At 36.9% G+C, this 22,574-nt stretch overlaps 1 protein-coding gene across 15 annotated transcripts in view; it reads right to left on the reverse strand.

Annotated features, from left to right (window-relative positions):
- The window catches only part of DLG1 (discs large MAGUK scaffold protein 1), a 283,086-nt gene that overhangs the window by 160,574 nt on the left and 99,938 nt on the right, over positions 1-22,574 (reverse strand). For all 15 annotated transcript variants that reach the window (XM_087439816.1, XM_087439818.1, XM_087439817.1 and 12 more), the window contains one exon: positions 10,555-10,719. In XM_087439816.1, coding sequence (XP_087295942.1) covers positions 10,555-10,719 — 165 coding nt within the window. The remainder of the gene's footprint in view (positions 1-10,554; positions 10,720-22,574) is intronic.

A 22,574-nucleotide genomic window follows, 5' to 3' on the forward strand; every position in this document is an offset into this window, starting at 1 on the left:
TTTTAAGTCTTTAATCCATTTTGAGTTAATTTTTGTGTATGGCGAAAGATAATGATCCACATTCATTCTCTTGCATGTGGCTGTCCAGTTTTCCCAACACCATTTATCGAAGAGACTTGCCTTTCTCCATTGTATGTTCTTAGCTCCTCTGTCAAAGATTAGCTGTCCATAGATGTGTGGTTTTATTTCCGGGCTTTCAATTCTGTTCCATTAATCTGTGTGTTTGTTTTTGTACCAGTATCATGCTGTTTCGATTATTATAGCTTTGTAGTATATTTTGAAATCAGGGATTGTGATGTCTCCAGCTTTGTTCTTTTTCTCAGGATTGCTTTAGCTATTCGGGTTCTTTTGTTGCCCCACATGAATTTTAGAGATTCTCTGTTCTATTTCCATGAAGAATATCATTGGGATTCTGATTGGGATTGCATTGCACCTGTAGATTGCTTTAGAGAGGACGGACATTTTAACTATGTTTATTCTTCCAATCCAATCCACATGCATGGAGTATCTTTCCATTTCTTTATGTCATCACTAATTTCTTTCAATAATATCTTATAGTTTTCATTGTATAGGTCTTTAACTCCTTGGTTAAATTTTATTCCTAGATATTTTATTCTTTTTGTTGTGATTGTAAATGGGATTGTATTCCTGAGTGCTCTTTCTGTTAGTTCGTTATTACAGAAATGCAACTGATTTTTGTAAGTTGGTTTTGTAGCCTGCCACTTTGCTGTAGTTGTTGATTATTTCTAATAGTTTTCCAATGGATTCTTTAGGGTTTTCTATATAAAAAATCATGTCGTTTGTAAGCAGTGAGAGTTCCAATTCTTCACTGTCAATTTGGATACCTGTTATTTCCTTTTCTTGCCTAACTGCTCTGGCCAAAACCTCCAGTACTATGTTGAATAAGAGTGGAGAGAGTGGGCACCCTTGTCTTGTTCCTGTTCTCAGAGGCATGTCTTTCAGTTTTTCCCATTAGCTGTGGGGTTTGTGACATATAACCTTTATTACGTTGAAGTACTTTCCTTCTATACCCATTTTATTGCGAGTTTTTATCATAAATGGATGTTGCATCTTGTCAAATGCTTCCTCTGCATCTACTGAGATGATCATGTGGTTTTTATTCCTCATTTTGTTAATGTGGTGTATCACCCTGATTGATTTGTGAATGTTGAACCATTCCTCCATCCCTGGTATAAATCCCACTTGACGATACTTTTAATGTATTGCTGTATTCGGTTTGCCAGTGTTTTGTTGAGGATTTTTGCATCTATGTTCATCAGTGATATTGGTCTGGCGTTTTCCTTGTTTGTGTTGTCCTTGTCTTGCTTTGGGATCGGGGTGATGTTGGCCTCGTAGAATGAGTTAGGAAGCGTTCCAACCTCTTCAATTTTTTGGAATAGTTTGAGAAGGACAGGTATTAAATCTTCTTTGAATGTTTGGTAGAATTCTCCAGAGAAGCCATCTGGTCCTGGACTTTTATTTTGGGGGAGGTTTTTGACTACGGTTTCAATCTCTTTACTTGTGATTGATCTATTCAGATTCTCTATTCCTTCTTACTTCAGTTTGGGGAGGTTGTATGAGTCTAAGGATTTATCCATTTCTTCTAGATTGTCCAATTTGTTGGCATATAGTTTTTCATAGTATTCGCTTATAATCCTTTGTATTTCTGTGGTATCCCTTGTAATTTCTCCTCTTTCACTTCTATTTTATTTATTTGAGCCTTCTCTCTTTTTTCCTTCATGAGTCTGGCTAAGCGTTTGTCCATTTTGTTTACCTTCTCAAGGAACCAGCTCCTAGTTTCACTGATCCATCCTACTGGCTTTTTGGTTTCTATTTCATTTATTTCTGCTCTAATTTTTATTATTTCCCTCCTTCTGCTGACTTTGAACTTTGTTCTTCTTTTTCTAGTTCTGTTAGGTGTAGTTTAAGATTACTTATTTGAGGGCCGGCCCCGTGGCTTAGCGGTTAAGTGCACGCACTCCGCTGCTGGCGGCCCGGGTTCAGATCCCGGGTGCGCACCGAGGCACTGCTTCTCCGGCCATGCTGAGGCCGCATCCCACATACAGCAACTAGAAGGATGTGCAGCTATGACATACAACTATCTACTGGGGCTTTGGGGGGAAAAAAATAAATAAATAAAATCTTAAAAAAAAAAGATTACTTATTTGAGATTTTTCTTGTTTGTTAAGGTCGGCCTGTATTGCTATGAATTTCTCTCTTGGGGCGGCTTTTGCTGCTTTCCATGTGAGTTGGTATTGTGTATTTTCATTTTTATTTTTCTCCAGATACTTTTTGATTTCTCCTTTAATTTCATCAATGATCCATTGGTTGTTTAGTAGCGTGTTGTTTAGTCTCCACATATATGTCATTTTCCCAACTTTTCTCTTATAGTTGATTTCTAGTTTCATAGTATTACAGTCTGAAAAGATGCCTAATATGATTTCAATCTTCTTAAATTTATTGAGGCTTGCCTTGTTTCCCAACATATGGTCTATCTTTGAGGATGCTCCATGTGCACTTGAGAAGAACGTGTATTCTGCTGTTTTTTCAATGGAGTGTTCTACACGTAACTGTTTAGTCCATCTGGTATAGTTTTTCGTTTAATTCCACTATTTCCCTGTTGACTTTCTGTCTGGATGATCTATCCATTGATGTAAGTATGGTGTTAAGGTCCCCAACTATTATTGTGTTGCTGTTAATACCTCCTTTTAGGTCTGTTAATAGTTGCTTTACGTACTTTGGTGCCCCTGTGTTAGGTACATATATATTAATAAGTGTTATGTCCTCTTGGTGGAGTGTCTCTTTTATCATTATATACTGCCCCCTTTGTCTCTCACTGCCTTTTTTATCTTCAAGCCTACTTTGTCTGATATAAGTATGGCAAAAGTATGGCAACAACTGATTTCTTTTTTTGCCACTAGCTTGGAGTATCGTCTTCCACCCCTTCACTCTGAGCCTGTGTTTGTCTTGAGAGCTGTGTTTCCTGAAGGTAGCATATTGTTGGCTCTTGTTTTTCAATCCATCCAGCCACTCTGTGTCTTTAGATTGGAGAACTCTATCCATTTACTTGTAGAGTGATTACCAATATATGAGGGCTTAATGCTGCCATTTTATCACCTGTTTTCTGTTTGTTCTGTATTTCCCTTGTTTCTTGTCCCATGAATTTCAAATTCAGTTTGGTGGTTGTCTATGATGGTTTTCTCAGTTTTCTCTTTATCATTTGTGTCTCTGTTCTGATTTTTTTTTTTAGTGCTTACCGTGAGGTTTGTATAAAAGATCTTGTAGATGAGATATTCCATTTTCTTTCCTTCTTTTTTAATGTTCTTTTCTTGCTGAATTAGTTTATTTATTTATTTTTTGTGAAGAAGATCAGCCCTGAGCTAACATCCATGTCAATCCTCCCCTTTTTCTCCTGAGGAAGATTGGCCCTGGGCTAACATCCATGCCCATCTTTCTCCACTTTATACGGGACGCTGCCACAGCATGGCCTGACAAGTAGTGCATCGGTGCGTGCCCGGGATCCAAACCCTGGGCTGCCAGCAGCAGAGCACACGGACTTAACGGCTACGCCAAGGGGCTGGCCCCCTCCATTTTCTGATAGCCTCTTATTTCCTTAGTCTAAGAAAGTTCCATCCCTTTCCTCTTCCCTAAGTTACTGTTGTCACAACTTATTCCATTTTGTGTTGTGAGTTTGTGGTTAAAATGAAGTGATTATATAGTTATTTTTGATGTTTTCCTTCCCTTTATCTTTAATGGTATAATTGTTTGCTAACCTGTTCCGATAGAGAGCTGCAATTTTCTGATTTTGTCTGCCTATTTGTCTCCTTGCTCAAGGCTTTGTAACTCTTTTTTTTTTTTTTCCAGGTATGAGGGCTTTCTTGATCATTTCTTGTAAGGGGTGTCTTTTGGCAATGAACTCTTTTGGCTTTTGTTTATCCGGGAAAGTTTTCATTTCTCCATCATATCTGAAGGATGTTTTTACTGGAAAGAGTATTCTTGGCTGCAAGTTTTTCTCTTTCAGAATTTTGAATACATCATTCCACTCTCTCCTAGCCTGTAAGGTTTCTGCTGAGAAATCCGATGAAAGCCTGATAATGGTTGCTTTGTTGGTTATTTTCTTCTGCCTTGCCGCCCTTAATATTTTTTCTTTGTCATTGACTTTTGCCAGTTTTACTAATCTACGCCTTGGAGAAGGTCACATAATTAGGAGTTCTAATTAGCTTCTTTTACTTGTAATTCCAGCTCCTTCCCCAGGTTTGGGAAGTTCTCAGCTATTATTTCTTTGAACAAGCTCTCTGCTCCTTTCTCCCACTTTTCTCCCTCTGGAATACCTATAATCCTTATGTTGCATTTCCTAATTGAATCAGACGTTTCTCGGAGAATTTCTTCATTTCTTTTTAGTCTTAGTTCCCTCTCCTCCTCCACTTGAAACATTTTTATATTTCTGTCCTCTAAATTGCTAATTCTGTCCTCCATATCAGCTCTGTTTAAGATCTCCAGATTTTTCTTTATCTCATTGTGTTTTTCATCTCCAACATTTCTGATTTTTTTTATAGTTTCAATCTCTTTTGTGATTATTCCCTCTGTTCATTAATTTTATTCCTGATTTCATTGAACTGTCTGAGTTTTCTTTAACTCACTGACTTTTCTTATGATAGCTAATTTGAATTATCTGTCACTCAGATTGTAAATTTCTGTGCCTTTAGGATTCATTTCTGGGTGCTTGTCATTTTGCTTCTGGTCTGGAGTATTAAACATACCTCTTCATACTACTTGATGGGGTGGATCTGTGCCTTCACATAGCGGTAGTATCTGGTCACAGATGCCACTTGCTGCCACTGTGAGGGGGGAGAGGGAGCAGGGCAGGAGCTGTGTATTCTGAGCCCACAGTGATCCCTGGCAGCTGTGCCTGTCCTTTGGAAGCTATTCTGACAGGGCCTGTCTGTGTTTTCCTGCCTGCCACCGCTGCTTTACAAACGTATGTGCAAGTGCTCTGGCGGGGGTCCCTTGCCCTGGCCGATCATCTGAGCTGGTGCACCTGGCAGTGGGGAAGGGCACTTTCTTTCACATGCGTGATCCTGGCAGTGCTCCCACTCTGCCCTCGCTGTCTGCCCTCCTGGGCTGCTCGGCTTGGTGAAGACGCCCCTGTGATTTCTTAGCCTCCTCAGTATGGAGCTTTCCCACAGGCTGGGAGGCAACTCACAGAGCAAAGGCATTCCTGTGGAGGGCTATCCCCTCCCTCCTCTCCTCTCAGAGCCACACATGAACCCACACCCTAGGTCGCTGCCAGTCAGGGAGGGAGAGGAGATCCCCCCTAACCTCCTTCCACTGCCTCCTGCAGGGTCCAGCACCTCCACTTTCAGACATATGGCTGCATGGGTGTCTCAGAGGTCTATTGTGTTGTGTGAATGTCCTCTGTTGGTTTACGATTGTCCTTTTCATTGTATCTTAGGGGGGAGAGTCTAAGGGAAGAGCTCACTCTGCCATGATGCTGATGTCACTCCTAGCAGTTGATCTTTAAAGCAAGAATCTATAAATTAATCTTATTTTTTACTATTAGCTTTTATAAGAATTGTGAAGATAAAGCAGTACCTAATTTATATTCTACTCAGTAAATCATTACTATTCAAAGATAATTTTTCAAATTACAAAAACAATTCATACACTGAGTTCTATGGATAACAGTTACTTGCTTCATTCCAAACCACAATACTATAAAAGTGAAAAAGCTCCCTATATTAGCTTTTTTAAAACAAGAGGCTACTACGCTGATAACTGACAGCATATTATAAGTAAAATATACTTCACTGTTGAGGTTCCTAAAACATTTGTCCTGGTTTTTAAAAAATTTACAACACATTAAAACTTGCCATCTTACAGCAAAACAAGGTTACTTTTTTCAAATTTGGTTTTCTAACAGAAGATAAAGGAACCCTAACCATTTTGCTATTACCCTTCCCATTCCTAATCTATCTCACTTCTCAAATAATTATTTTATAAGGTGCCTGCCACAGTAATCTATGCATGAGATAGGAGAAGCAGAAAGAAATTCCCCAAACAGGGCAGCTTTAATAATTCTTAAATTACAATTTTATGAGAATATAGTCTGTCAAAAATTCCCAAGAACTTTTAAAAAGTTCATATGCTTCTGACCCAGTAATATTTCTGGAAATCCATCCTAAGGAAATAACTCAAACACTTTCTATGCCCAAAGATTATTCACTGCAGCCTTCTTTACAAAACCTAGTAAGAAGGGAAATAACAAATAGTAAAGACCAGAAGTGTTCATTAAATTATAATTCACAAACATACTATGCAATGTTATGTATCAAGTTTTTAGAAATTTAATATAGGAAAACATATATAAACAACTTTATAATAGGAAAAAACTCACATTAAAAACAGTAAGAGTTACTGTAAAGTGTGATTTAGAAACAGATGAAAGAGAAGTTAGATAATTTCTTCTCCTGGGAATGAAAATTCCTAGGCACCTCAGTCCCCAGATAAAAATCAGAGAGCTGGCAGCCAAAGGAGGGAAGGCAGAGGGGGAGGGGAGAGATTCAATTGCTCTAGCTACCACCAGAGGCTTATTTATAACTGTGTGAGAGTCTGATACTGTTAATACCTAACAACTGAAAAAGAGCAAGACAACGGCCTAAAAGGATAGATAGGTTTTCAGTTTCTTTTCAATGTGCAGTTGAATTACTAAATTTGAATGATCAGTTGAATTATTACCACAGTACACTAAGATGCTTTGATGCTAGCAGTTTCTTGATCTTACCAAAGTGTGTCAACAAAAGTTTGCATACAAATACTCAAAATTGCCACTTCACTGGAGCAATAGCAAAACACCAGCAACTGTGAGATAAACATCAATGTCAGAAAAGATAAAATATGAAAAAGGTGTTTTTATAACTGATGATAAAGGATATTTTAATCTCAATAATACACTCCTTTAAATAAACCTCTTGTCAAATTTGTCTTTAAAAAGCTGTGGGGAACATAATCCTTTATTTGTAATAATTAACTGTATGCAAAGAATAAGCAACTATATGCAAAAAACAGAAGCATTTTTAAAGCAGGTACCAAAAGAATCAGGCAAAATTAACTTCTTTCTCTTATGGTGAGAAAATTAGAGGAAAAAACGAGTCAGATTAAGGAAGCAAGTGAGAATCTTAAAAAAGTAATAATGCGTTCTCTCTCAATAATGGAAATATTTAAGTCTCATTGCAGAGTGAGGATTAAATAAGGAGATGACATCAGTAATTTACTTTAAAATACCTCACCATTGTGAAGAAGTATGTGTATGTTGGTTCAATGCTAGGTTCTAGTGCAGTGCTTCTCAACTTTGGCTATACACTAGGAACACCTGGAGAGCTTAGAAAAAATACCAAAGGCCAGACTGTACCCCAGAGCAATTAAATCAAAATCTCTGACGTGGCACTCAGATATCAATTTTTAAGCCTCCTTAGGTGATTCCAATGTCCAGCCACAGTTGAGAACCATCAACCTATGAACAGTCAGTTATCCTAATTAGGTATTCACAGTCCTAGACTGATTAGCTAGCATTTAATTAGAAAGGTCATATTTGGAGATGGTTGCTATAAGATTTTTGTTATATTAATCTTTGATCAACACCAAAGGTTTTCCCAATTATCATAATGAACGAAGCAGGCTTTCACTGGTAAAATCCATTGTATTCCAGTTATACGGACTAAATTAAGTTAGAGACACAATCCACCCTTGCATAAGGGAAAGAGAAGATGGTAAAGAGGCCTAAACTCTTAGGGATGGCACCTTCGGTTTCATCCCTAAGATGTCTGGAAATTCTGGGTAACAAAATCTTGTCTCTGTAATATTATTTTATTTGCCTGGAGTGAGCATTTTATGCAATAACAGAGAGCCGAAGCTTCATCATATTTAAAGAAGAGGCTATATAACATACTTTATGCATGCTGGCTCACTGTCTGTTTAAATGTCTGCTTGTGTCAGCATCTGCACACAAACGGAATTAACTACCAAAAAACTGAGGAGTCGAGTGTGCAAAGTGGCTTTGGATAGTTTGTAACAATCAGAATGAGCAGAAATTCAAAATATGAGAAACAAAAGAATGATACATACTTGGGAGGGTATTTCGACTACAGTAAGAAAAAGGTTATATTAATTCAGTCAAGACAAAAACATGCTTATACTGACAAGAACAGCATATAAAGCAGGAGGAAGTGCTTAGAATTCAAGTGTTCTAAAGTTTTTATGTTGCTCAGAATGAGGATAAAAGGTATTTATTGACTTCAGATTTTCATAAGTTAAATATGTATATTAAAATTCCTAGGATAACCATTAAAGGAAGAGAAACAGAATAAATAACTTCCAAGCTAAGAAGAAGGAAAAATGAGATGAGAAAATATTATCTAAAAGACAACATGAAAGAAATAAATGTCCCCGATGTTTAAAAATTAAGAAACATACTTCTAAATAACTCATGGGGCAAAGAAAAAATCATAATGGAAATAAAAGAAAATGTTAGAATGATAAAAAAAAAATTACATATTAAAACTTGTGGGATACAGCTGAAGTGCTATTTAAAGGAAAATTTAAAAACTCAAATACTACTAGAAAAAGCTAATAATACAATAAGCAACCAACTTGAGAAACTAGTAAAAAAAAAAACTAAACTTATTATAAACTCAAAGAAAGCAGAAGAGAAAAAAAAAAGGAGAAAAAGGGAGAAAAATAAAAGAACTATCTCTGTCACTAACAGCCAACTGATTTTTTCCTCTGTGTAGCTCTCTCAAGTCTCCCAAAGGAAGATCAGATTGCTTCCACCAAATGCAATCTTTAATTGATATGTAGGCTATCCACACATTTATACTTAAATATGTACATAAAAATGTGTATATATGTATGTATATGTGTGTATAAAAACAAGGGGGTGGGGGTGGCAGGACACGGCGGAGGAAAACAAGAGATTTTTTAAAAAGAGATGGTTTCACTCATACGTGAAAGATAAACACATAGATAAGGAGAACAGACTGATGGTTACCAGAGGGGAAGGGAGTGGAGGGAGGGTGAAAGGGATTAAGGGGCACATATGTATGGTGACGGATAAATACTAGTCTATTGGTGGTGAACACGATGCAGTCTATACAGAAACTGAAATATAACAATGTACACCTGAAATGTACACAATGTTATAAGCCAATATGACCTCAATAAAATAATTTAAAAAAAAGAGAGAGATGGTTCTTTGAAAAGACCGTCCTTTGGCAAAAATGATCAAGAAAAAAAAATTAAGGCACAAATAAACAATATTAGGAACGAAGAGGAGCACTCACCTACATATGTTATAGAGATAAAAAAATAATATATTAAGAATAATATTTTAGAATAAATATGAAATGGATAAATTCCTAGAAAAAAATAACTAGGCAAAGTTAATAGAAAATCAGAATGGTACTACAACCCTTGAAATTTTTAACCAGTAATATGAAATTATACCTCAAAGAGAATTACAAAACCAAGGTTAAGTTTTACTAGTAAGAAATGATCCTTATTCACATACAACCAACAAAGGATTAGTACCCAGAATATATAGAGAATATGTACAAATCAGTAAAAAGAACAACCTAATACAAAAATGAGCAAAAATCTTGAGAGGGCATGTCACAGCATAGGAAACATGAATGACCAATAAATATATTCACTCATTATTAAACAGGAAAATGCACATTAAACCACAATGGGATACTATTTCAAACCCGAACGATGGCAAAAATAAGAATACCAAGTACTGATGAGAATATAGATCAATTAAAACTGTTATATATTGCTGCTGAAAAAGTAAATTATACAATCACTTGGAGAATAACCTGGTACAAAGATGTGTATACATAACCTATAATTTTAACAGTACTTTTTATACTAGCAATAATCTGAAAATAACTAAATATCCATCAAAAGTAAGATAAATTATAGTATATTAATAAAATAGAAAACTGTAGAGCAATGAAAACAATGACTCTCAGGAATATAATGTTGAGCAAAAAATGCAAGTTGAGAATTTGTGTAGTATAATTCCATTTATATAAAGTTCAAGCTGGGCAAAATAAACAATATATTGATTAAAGATCTAAATATGTGGTAGAGCTTTCTAAGAAACCAGGATTGTGGTTATTTCTGAAGGGAGAGACAAGGTGAAGCCACATACTGGACTCCAAAGATACTGCTAATGTTCTTTTTCTGTACCTACTAATATTTTAAACACAAGTGTTTACGAGTATTTCAATGTATGGTATTTGAAATAAAACAGTTATTTCCTTCACGGAATTTTTAGGTTTAAAGATAGTATCACTGAACATAAAATTCACTTATAAAATATACCTTTATATATGTTTTTAGAATGCTAATAATTATGAAATTCCCTATAACTATGAAACCAGAAACAATCAAGGGAGAAAAGTCCTAAATGAAAAAATAGTTCTCTCTGAGCATGAGCTATACTAGTAACAAAAGTAATATATAATTCACAGCAACAACGTAAAGTTATTATCTTACCTTTATTGGTGAAATATGAGAATGAGATACAAATCCATGGACATTCTCAATTTCTGACAGGTTCTTCTCTGAGACATGCACCAATTCTGGACCTATCAGCTCATTAGTGATTTGTGGGGAAATGTGCTCTTGAGGAGGCGTATCTTCATCCTGATACCGATATTTCTGTAAAGTAAAAAAAATTATTAAGTATGAAGAAGCCCTGAAAAGCAAAGTGAGTTTGATTCAAATCATGGTTTTCATGACTAACAAAATACTCAATAATATTTAGCTGTATGAAAAGTAAATTTTACAGTTTAATACACAAGTCTCAGAAAAACAGGCCTCCATCTTAAAGTCATGCCAATATTTTAATAATATTATTTGATTACTAAAAATAATTCAGATTCTTAGACGATGGCGGAGTAGGAAGTACCAGGAATCTGTCTCCCCAATAATCACACAGCAGAATCTGTCTGATGTAACTGTTTTGGAATTCTGGAGTCTGCTGAAGGCTTGCAACTTGCAGGGGAAAACTCTGATCGTAAACTGCAGTCAATTTTGGTCAATTTCACCACATCTATTCAACATAACACTGGAAATCGTAGCTAGAACAATTAGGCAAGAAAAAAGAAATGAAAGGCATCCAAATTGGAAAGGAAGAAGTAAAATTATCTCTTTGCAGATGATATAATCTTATATGTGGAAAACCATAAAGACTCAGCAAAAAAGCTGTTAGAACTAATGAATTCAGCAAAGTAGCAGGACATAAAGACAACATACAAAAATCAGTTGCATTTCTATACACAATCGGAAAAGAAAATTACAAAAATAATTCCATTTACAATAGCATCAAAAAGAATAAAATACTTGAGAATGAATTTAACCAACTAGGTAAAAGACTTGTATAATGAAAACTACAAAACACTGCTGAAAGAAATTAAAGATGACAGAAATAAATGAAAACACATCCTGTGTTCATGGATTGGAAGACTTAATATTAGTATTGTTAAGATGTCAATACTACTCAAAGCAATTTACAGATCCAATACAATCCCTATCAAAACCCCAATGACATTTTTTGCAGAAACAGAAAAACCATCCTAAAATTCATGTAGAATCTCAAGGGATCTGAACAGCCAAAACAATCATGTAAAAGAAGAACAAAACTGGAGGACTCACAGTTCTCATTTCAGAACTGACTACAAAGCTACAGTAATCAAAACAGTTTGGTACTGGCATAAAGATCAATGGAATACAATAGAGAGACCAGAAATAAACCCTCACATACAGTCACATTATTTTCAACAACGGTGCCCAAACCATTCAATAGGGAAAAGACACTCTTTTCAACAAGTGGTGCTGGGAAAACTGGATATCCACATGCAAAACAAGGAACCTGGATCCTTACCTAACACCATATACAAAAATTAACTCAAAATTAACCAAGGACCTAAATGTAAGACCTAAAACAATAAAACTCTTAGAAGAAAACATAGCACAAAAGCTTCACAACACTGCATTTGGCTGTGATTTCTTGGATATAATACTAAAGGCACACATAACAAAAGAAAAAAAATGGGCTTTATAAAAATTTAAAAATTTTGTGGATCAAAAGACACTATCTACAGAGTAAAAACCAGAGAATGTGAGAAAATATCTGCAAATCATATATCTGATAGGGTTAATATCCAGAATATATAGAAAACTCCTAAAATTCAACAAAAAAAACACAAATAACTTGATTCAAAAACAGGCAAAGCACTTGAATAGACATTTCTCCAAACAAAATATATGAATGGCCAACAAGCACATGAAAAGATGCTCAACATCACTAATCATTAGGGACATGCAAATCAAAACTACAATGAGATATCACCTCGCACCCACTGAGATGGCTACTATCAAACAAACAGAAAACAAGTGTTGGTGAGGATGTGGAGAAATCAGAACCCTTGTGCACTGTTGGTGGGAATGTAAAATGGTACAGACACTGTGGAAAATAGGACAGCTGTTCCTCAAAAAATTAAAAATACAATTACCATATGATCCAACAATTCTACTTCTGGCTATATATCCAAAAGAATTGAAAGCAGGGTCTTGAAGAGATATTTGTACACCCATGTTCATAGCAGCATATTTCACAATAGCTAAAACATAGAAGAAATCCAAGTGTCCATCAATGAATGAATGGATAAGCAAAACGTGGTATATACATACAATGGAATATTATTTAGCCTTAAGGAAGGAAATTCTGCAACATGTTACAACGTGGATGAACCTTGCAGACATTATGCTAAATGTAATAAGCCAGTCACAAAAAGACAAATACCATATGATTCCATTTATATGAGGTATTCAGAGTAGGCAAAATCATAAAGACAGAAAGTATAATGGTGGTTGTCAGGAGCTGGGGGGATAGGAGAATTGTGAGTTATTGTTTAATAGCGATAGAGTTTCAGTTTTACAAGATGAAAAGAATTATGGGGATGGATGGTGGTGATGGTTGCACAACAATGTGAATGTATATAATATCACTGACCTGTAAACTTACAAATGGTTAAAGTGGTAAATTTTATGTTATATGTATTTTACCACAATAAAAGAAAAAAGAAACAAAAATAATTCAAACCTAGGTAACAAAGAAAGCTGAATATTGACTTGTCCTTTTCTTACCCAATGTTAGCTGAACACTGCCTGTATCTCTAAAGATACAGTTGTTTAAGTCAAGTGAACATGAAAAGCCAAAGTTGTTAGGCTAAATTAGCCTGGTTTTCTTATTTAGTTAACTTGTATGAAAATGAGAAAACGTCAGCCTTTTCAAATTCTAACTGAAAATTAGCCTACTAGATAACACTATTTTTCTTTTACCTACAAAAGAATCTTTGTCTCCCTCTTTCTCTCTCTCACCCATAAATTCTATACAATCTATTTTTAAAAGAGCAACATAATTTTAAGAAAACCAAATCTACCTCACACCATAGACAAAAGTAAAAGAAATCATAATTATAGAAACTGAGAGAAAATGAAAGTGCATGTTTCTCAACTCAGACTGGGAATGCAGATGCATAAAACCAAAACAAACTAAAATATTCTCTTTCCCATCCCCACCCGCCGCCCGCCCAAAGAAACACACTCAAAGAGAAGACACAAGGCACAACAGAAAAAAAATTTTTGTAATAAAGGATTATTAGCCACTATAAGCTGCTCTTATAAATCATTTAAAAAAAAATAGCAAACACAAAAAAGGGATATTTACAAAAGGCATACAAATGGGTCAGTAAACTTATAGGGAAAACATGCTTAACTTCTTTAGTAAGTAAAAATTATAGTGCCAGCATTCAGAGAAATGGGCATAAATCATCATATTTCTTGGTAGAGGTCTTTTTCTGGTAGGCAGTTTGGCAATGTTTCAAAAGCCCTGAAAATGTTTCTACTCCATGATCTAGTGATTCCACTTCTAGGAATTAATCTTAGACATAGCATCAGCGAGGAACATTAAATATTTGTTGTATATGGACAAATATGTACATTGTAAAAGAAAAAAGAGACACTCCACTATGAATGTGACTGCTGAAAGTTACTACATAACCTCCAGCATCACTTTTTAAACAATATTCTTATGTGAAATAGTACAATCATATGGAAAATAACAATCAGGCCCACATCTACATTAGCTATTTAACATGATATGAGAAATCTGTTTTTACACATAAACCTCAATTATTTTCAAAACCAATAAAAAGACTTTAACTTTAAGCTAAGTAACGCTGAAGTTAACATAAACACACTTACAAAACTTAACACAGTTTATTTTATTTTATTTTTTTGGTGAGGAAGATTGGCCCTGAGCTAACATCTGTGCCAATCTTCCCCTATTTTGTCTATGGGACGCCACCACAGCATGGCTTGATGAGCAGTATGTAGGTCCTACCCAGGATCCGAACCCGTGAACCCTGGGCTGCCAAAACAGAGCGAGCGAACTTAACCACTACGCTACCAGGCCAGCCCCTTACACCGTTTATATACTCAATTGGGCAGAAGTAAAATCTAAGTACTCTTATACCTTAGTAGTTGATACAATATAAAGAAAGAAACTTGATACCGTCTTTTCAAACTTTATGGGTACTCCACAACTTAGTAAGTACCATAGGGAGAGACACATGCAGAAGGATATTCACTATAGTACAGTTTGGAACAACAACAAAAATTGGAAACAAGCTGCCTATCAATAGACCAAAAGAAAAAGGCCAAATAAACTATGTTACAGTCATCCTAGGAAATAGAAACATTATGCAGAAGTTAAATTGAGCAAAAATACACTTCTAATACAAAAAGATGAAGATATAGATTCCTGAATGATATAGTAAAGTATGTTTCAAAGCTCACACATAGTTTGAACATTTTAAAGCAAAGTAATAATTTATATGTATGTATGTATAAACATATACATATGTTACATATGTTATATGCATATGCAATATGTGTATATATGTGTATGTGTGTGTATATATACATATCTCCATAGCTACGAATCTACATATGTAATCTGGAGGGATCTGAAAGGATTTAGAACAAAAAATGGTTCATTCTGAAAAGGAAAGAAACCACTAAAAAAAATGTCTTTTAGGTATTTTTAATGTATAAGTTACCCCTTGATCCCTTTTAGTTCCTATAATTATTAAAAAACTTAAGGCATTTGACCTGTAGATTTCCCAGTAAAAATCACTCCACACTCCCGGCACCATTCAGTATGGTCCTTTGGCTTCCGTATTAACTGAAAATTTGCAATAACTTGATCAGTCTCATGTTCAATCCTTTCAGCAAGACTACAGATGGCGCTGTGTTCTTTTATCAAGAAGCACATAATGTCTGATTATCTCTTTTTGTGATGTTAGCAGCTCATGATATTGAATGCCTAAAGCAATTCATTCACTAAGGGTTGCAAAATGGTGCCAATCTCATTCTATTATTTCTTTTCCATTTATTAAATGGTATACATATATAAAGAAACATTTCTCTTCATCGACTATTTGGTTACTTATTGGTATGGTTCACATATGAATAAAAGGAAAAAGACTTGAATTTGTCCCTTTATTTACCAGTTGTCGAGATAGATAAAAAAAAATTGGAGGTTGGTGTCAAGATGGCAGCATAGGCCATCTGAACTCATCTCCTCCCACGGACACAATGAATCTACTACAACTATTCTTGGAAGAATTACCCCTGAGAGAGAACCGAAAACTGGATAAAAAGAACCCCTGCAAAAAGGGACATTCCTGACTGAGGTGAAAGAGGCGGAAATTCCTTTCTGGAGGGAAAAAAACCACCTTCCCAAGCCGTGGCATCTCATGGCCGGCCGGGAGCAAGCTTAAGCTACGCAGCCTTCCCTGGAGGAGTGGGGGACCTGAGCAGGGGAACGTTACTGCTGTAAGCCTCTTTTGGACACAGCACAACCGAGATGAGTGTCATAATATTTGGCTTGGCTGGTCACTAACAACAACGGAGAATGCCCCCAGAAAAGCTATCGAACATAGAGGGAAAAAAGCCGGCTCTTAAAAGGCCCACACGCAAATTCACCTGTTTGGGAAAGCAACCTAAAACCACCAGAAAGAAAGGTGCACAGTCCTTTGGTGAAGAGAGGCTCACTTGATAGGCTCTGGGTGCATCTCGCTGAGAGGTGAGACCTCTCCAGGGACTGATAGATACATTAGTGGCAGCCACTACTGTCATCTAGTACAAGCGTGCTGACACAGACACTGGCAGATGCCATTGGAGATCTTCCTCTGGCCCGTTAGCCCAGGGTCCACCCAACCTACTAGAGCACCAGTTTACTCCAGCTTAGCCAGGGCAGGTAGCCCACCCTAGGGACTGGCCCCACCCAACAGCAAGCCCTCAGGCAACTTGTGGGCCTACACAGGCTAGATGACTGGATCCTCTGCAGCGGGGTAAATGGGTCCACCTCTGCGGGGCAGGGTGTGCACGAGGAGCGGGTGGAGTGTGTGGGGTCTCTGCAGCGGGGCAACTGGGTCCACTTCAGGGGGTCGGGGTGTGTGCCCAGGGCAGGACTGTGTTGACAGTGTGTACGGCTCTATGGGCGGTAGGGTTTGTCAGCTGCAGAAGACTTGTACTTCTCAAGCAGTCACGTAGGGGACTGGCCCCACCTTCCAAAGCTTGAAACAACTGGATGCTCTCATGCCTGGGGCCAGCCCCACTCAGCTGCAATCCTGAGAGAGATGACAAGAGCCTTGTAGGCCAGAGGCCTACAGCAACTGTAAGCCCCTGAACCTAGCAACCAGCCACACTGGGGGCGTACTCACTTAACAGAAAAAACTGCAACAGGAATGTGCTATTAGACCTTGCAGCCAACCATGCTGGGGCTCCCCAAACCCGATAAAGTGACTGAAGGGTCCATAGCAGCCAAACACAGCAAAGCATTACAACCAGCCGGCCAGGGGGACAGCCCAGCCTCCCTGGGCACCTGCAGCAAGAGCAACCCTGCCACAACAGAAGGACACTCACAGCTCACACAGGGGTCAATCCTAGAACATTTGGAACTGGTGACGAGAGGGAAGCACACTGCTGGGCCTCATAAGGCATCTCTTACATAAGACCTCTTCTCCAAGATGAGGAGACACAGCTGACCTTCCTAATATATAGATATAAGCACAGAGAAAGAGGCAAAATGAGGAGGTGAAGGAATACGTTCCAAGTAAGGGAACAGGACAAAACCTCAGAAAAAGAACTAAATGAAACAGAAATGAGCAATTACCCCACAAAGAGTTCAAACAAAAAATCATAAGGACAATTGCTGATCTTGGGAGAAGAATGGATGACCTCAGTGAGAACTTCAACAAAGAATTGGAAAATATAAAAAAGAACCAATCAGAAATGAAGAATACAATACTGGAAATGAAAAATTCACTAGAGGGACTCAAAAGCAGAGTGATGATACAGAAGAATGGATCAGTGAGCTGGACGAAAGACTAGAGGAAATCACCCAAACTGAACAGATAAAAGAAAAAAGAATTAAAAAGAACAAGGACAGTCTAAGGGACCTCTGGGACAACATCAAGTGCACTAACATCCGTGTTATAGGTGTCCAAGAAGGAGACTTGCCTAACCTAAGGAAGGAAACAGACGTCCAGGTAAAGGAAGCACAGAGAGCACCAAATAAGATAAACCCTAAGAGGTCCACACCAAGAAACATTATAATTAAAATGTCAAGCATTAAAGATAAAGAGAGAATCCTAAAAGCCACAAGAGAAAGGCAACAAGTTACATACAAAAGAAACCCCACAAGGCTACCAGCTGACATCTCAGCAGAAACCTTACAGGCTAGAAGGGAGTGGTATGATATATTTAAAGTGCTGAAAGGAAAAAACCTACATCCAAGAATACTCTACCCAGCAAGGTTATCAATCATTCAGAATGAAAGGAGAGAGAAAGAGATTCTCAGACAAGCAAAAACTAAAGGAGGACAGTCTTACAAGACATGCTAAAGGGACTTATTTAAGGGGGAAAGAGAAGACCACAAATAGGAATAAGAAAATTATTAAAAAAAAAAAAAAGCAATAAAATCACTGGCAAAGGCAAAAATACAGTAAAGGTAGCAGATCAACCACCTATGAAGATAATATGAAGGTCAAAAGAAAAAAGCACTAAAATCACCTATTTCCATGATAACAGTGTTACACACACACAAAAAAAGAGGTTAGATACGAGATCAAAAACATAAAATGTGGGAGGAGGGGAGTAAAAGAGTAGAGCTTTTAGAAAGAGGTCAAACTAAAGAGATCATCAACTTAATATAGATTTCTATATATGTAGGTTGTTATATATGAACCTCATGGTAATCACAAACCAGAAACCTATAATAAATACACAAAAAATTAAGACAAAGGAACCCAAACATAATACTAAAGAGCCATCAAACCACAACAGAAGAGAGCAAGAGAAGAAGAAAGGAATAGAGAACTACTACTAAAACACCCAGAAAAAAGGTAACAAAATGGCAGTAAGTACATACTTATCAATAGCTACTTTAAATGTCAATGGACTAAATACTCCAAATCAAAAGGCACAGGGTGGGGCCGGCCCAGTGGCGCAAGCTGTTAAGTGCGCACGCTCCACTGTGGCGGCCCGGGGTTCGCTGGTTCACATCCTGGGGGCGCACTGACACGCCGCTTGTCAAGCCATGCTGTGGCGGTGTCCCATACAAAGTAGAGGAAGATGGGCATGGATGTTAGCCCAGGGCCAGGCTTCCTCAGCAAAAAGAGGAGGATTGGCAGATGTTAGCTCAGGGCTGATCTTCCTCACACACAACAAAAAGAAGGCATAGGGTGGCTGATTAGACAAAAAAAACAAGACCCATATATACATATATATATATGCTGCATACAAGAGAGACACTTCAGACCTAAAGACACTCACAAACTGAAAGTGAAGGGATGGAAAAAGATACTCCATGCAAACGGCAAAGAAAAGAAAACTGAGGTAGCAATACTTATCTCAGACAAAATAGACTTTAAAACAAAAACTGTAACAAGAGACAAAGAAGGGCACTACATAATGATAAAGGGAACAATCCAACAAGAGGATATAACAATTATAAACATCTATGCACCCAACGTAGGAGCACCTAAATATATAAAGCACTTATTAACAGACACAGAAGGAGAAAAAGAGAGTAACACAATAATAGTAGGGGACTTGAACACTCCACTTACACCAATGGATAGATCATCCAAACAGAAGACCAACAAAGAAACACTGGCCTTCAACAACCCATTAGACCACATGGACTTAGTAGATATATATAGAACATTCCATCCCCAAACCACAGAATACACATTCTTTTCAAATGCACATGGAACATTCTCCAGGACTGATCACATATTAGGCCACAAAACAAGTCTCCATAAATTTAAGAAGACTGAAATAATACCAAGCATCTTTTCTGACCACAACAGTATGAAACTGGAAATCAACTACAGGAAGAAAATCAGAAAAGCCACAAATATGTGGAGACTAAACAAAATGCTACTGAACAACGACTGGGTCAATGAAGAAATCAAAGGAGAAATCAAAAAATATCTAGAGACAAATGAAAATGAAAATACGACATGCCAAAATTTATGGGATACAGCAAAAGCGGTTCTAAGAGGGAGGTTTACAGCAATACAAGCCTACCTCAACAAACAAGAAAAACTTCAAATAAACAAGATAACAGTACACCTAAAGAAAGTGGAAAAAGATGAAAACACAAAGCCCAAAATCAGCAGAAGGAAGGAAATAATAAAAATCAGAGCAATATTAAATGAAATAGAGACTAAAAGAAAATAGAAAAAGTCAACGAAACTAAGAGCTGGTTTTTTGAAAGGATAAACAAAATTGACAAATCTTTAGCTAGACCCACCAAGGAAAAAAGAGAAGGCTCAAATAAATAAAATCAGAAATGAAAGAGGAGAAATTACAACAGACACCTCAGAAATACAAGATTATAAGAGAATACTACAAAAAGCTATACACCAACAAATCAGATAACCTAGAAGAAATGGATAAATTCTCAGAATCCTACAACCTTCCAAAACTGAAACAAGAAGAAATCGAGAATCTGAACAGACCAATCACCAGTAAGGAGATTGAAACAGTAATAAAAAACTTCCCAAAAAATGAAAGTCCAGGACCAGACGGCTTCCCTGGTGAATTCTACCACACATTCAAAGAAGACTTAACACTCATGCTTCTCAAACTCTTCCAAAAAACTGAAGAGGAGGGGAGACTTCTTAACTCATTCTACAAAGCCAACATTACCCTGATACCAAAATCAGACGAGGACAACACAAAAAAAGAAAATTACACGCCACTATCACTGATGAACATCAGTGCAAAAATCCTCAACAAAATACTAGCAAATCAAATACAACAATACATTAAAAAGATCATATACCATGATCAAGTGGGATTTATTCTAGGGATGCAGGGATGGTTCAACATTTGCAAATCAATCAACATGATACACCACATTAATAAAATGAAGAAAAAAATCACATGATCATCTCAATAGACACAGAGAAAGCATCTGACAAGATACAGAATACAATTATGATAAAAACTCTGAATAAAATGGGTATAGAAGGAAAATACCTCAACATAATAAAGGCCATATATGACAAACCCACAGGTAATATCATTCTCAATGGAGAAAAACGGAAAGCTATCCCTCTAAGAACAGGAACCACACAAGGATGCTCACTTTTCACCACTCTTATTTAACATAGTATTGGAAGTCCTAGCTAGAGCAATCAGGCAAGAAAAAGAAATAGAAGGGATCCAAATTGGAAAGGAAGAAGTAAATCCATCACTGTTTGCAGATGACATGATTTTATATATAGAAAACCCTAAAGAAGCCACCAAAACACCTTTAGAGATAATAAATGAATACAGTAAAGTTGCAGGATACAAAATCAACATACAAAAATCAGTTTCATTTCTATACCCTAACAACAAAGTAGCAGAAAGAGAAATAAAGAATACAATCCCATTTACAATTGCAAAAAAAAAAGAATAAAACACCTAGCAATAAACTTAACCAAAGAGGTGAAAGATCTATACACTGAAAACTATAAAACACTGTTGAAAGAAACTGAAGAAGACACAAAGAAATGGAAAGATATTCCGTGCTCTTGGACTGGAAGAATTAACATAGTAAAAATGTTCATACTTCCTAAAGCAATCTATAGATTCAATGCAATCCCTATCAAAGTTCCAACAACATTTTTCACAGAAATAGAACAAAGAATCCTAAAATTTATATGGAACAACAAAAGACCCCGAATAGTCAAAGGAATCCTGAGAAAAAACAATAGAGCTGGAGGTATCACACTCCCTAATTTCAAAATATACTACAAAGTATAGTAATCAAGGCAGCATGGTACTGGCACAAAAACAGACACCCAGATTAATGGAACAGAATTGAGAGCCCAGAAATAAACCCATACATCTATGGACAGCTAATTTTTGACAAGGGAACCAAGAACATACAATGGAGAAAGGAAAGTCTCTTCAATAAATGGTGTTGGGAAAACTGGACAGCAAATGCAAAAGAATGAAAATAGACCATTATCTTACACCATACACAAAAATTAACTCAAAATGGGTTAAAGACTTCAATGTAAGACCTGAAACCATTAAACTTCTAGAAGAAAACATAGGCAGTATGCTCTTCAACATTGGTCTTAGCAGCATACTTTCAACTACCATGTCTGACCCGGCAAGGCAAAGAATAGAAAAAATAAACAAATGGGACTACATCAAACTAAAAAGCTTCTGCAGAGCAAAGGAAACCATCAACAAAAAGAAAAGAAAACCTAACAATTGGGAGGAGATATTTGCAAACCGTGTATCTGATAAGGGGTTAATATCCAAAATATACAAAGAACTCATACACCTCAACAACAAAAAAACTAACAACCCAATTAAAAAATGGGCAAAAGATCTGAACAGACATTTCTCCAAAGAAGATCTACAGATGGCCAACAGGCACATGAAAAGATGTTCAACATCATTAACTATCAGGGAAACGCAAATCAAAACTACAATGAGAGGGGCCGGCCCCGTGGCTTAGTGGTTAAGTGCGCGCGCTCCACTGCTGGCGACCCGGGTTCGGATCCCAGGCTCGCACCGACGCGCTGCTTCTCCGGCCATGCTGAGGCCGCGTCCCGCATGCAGCAACTAGAAGGATGTGCAGCTATGACACACAACTATCTACTGGGGCTCTGGGGGGAAAAATAAATAAATAAAATCTTTACAAAAAAAAACTACAATGAGATATCACCTCACTCCCATCAGAATGGATAGACAGGAAACAACAAGTGTTGGAGAGGATGCAGAGAGAAGGGAACTCTCATACACTGCTGGTGGGAGTGCATTCTGGTGCAGCCACTATGGAAAACAGTACGGAGATTCCTGAAAAAGTTAAGCATAGAACTACCATATGATTCAGCTATTCCACTGCTGGGTATTTATACACAGAACAT

The sequence above is a fragment of the Ceratotherium simum genome, chromosome 15 (genome assembly GCF_057802395.1).
Source record: "Ceratotherium simum simum isolate JZ-2026a chromosome 15, ASM5780239v1, whole genome shotgun sequence".
Taxonomy (NCBI): Eukaryota; Metazoa; Chordata; class Mammalia; order Perissodactyla; family Rhinocerotidae; genus Ceratotherium; species Ceratotherium simum.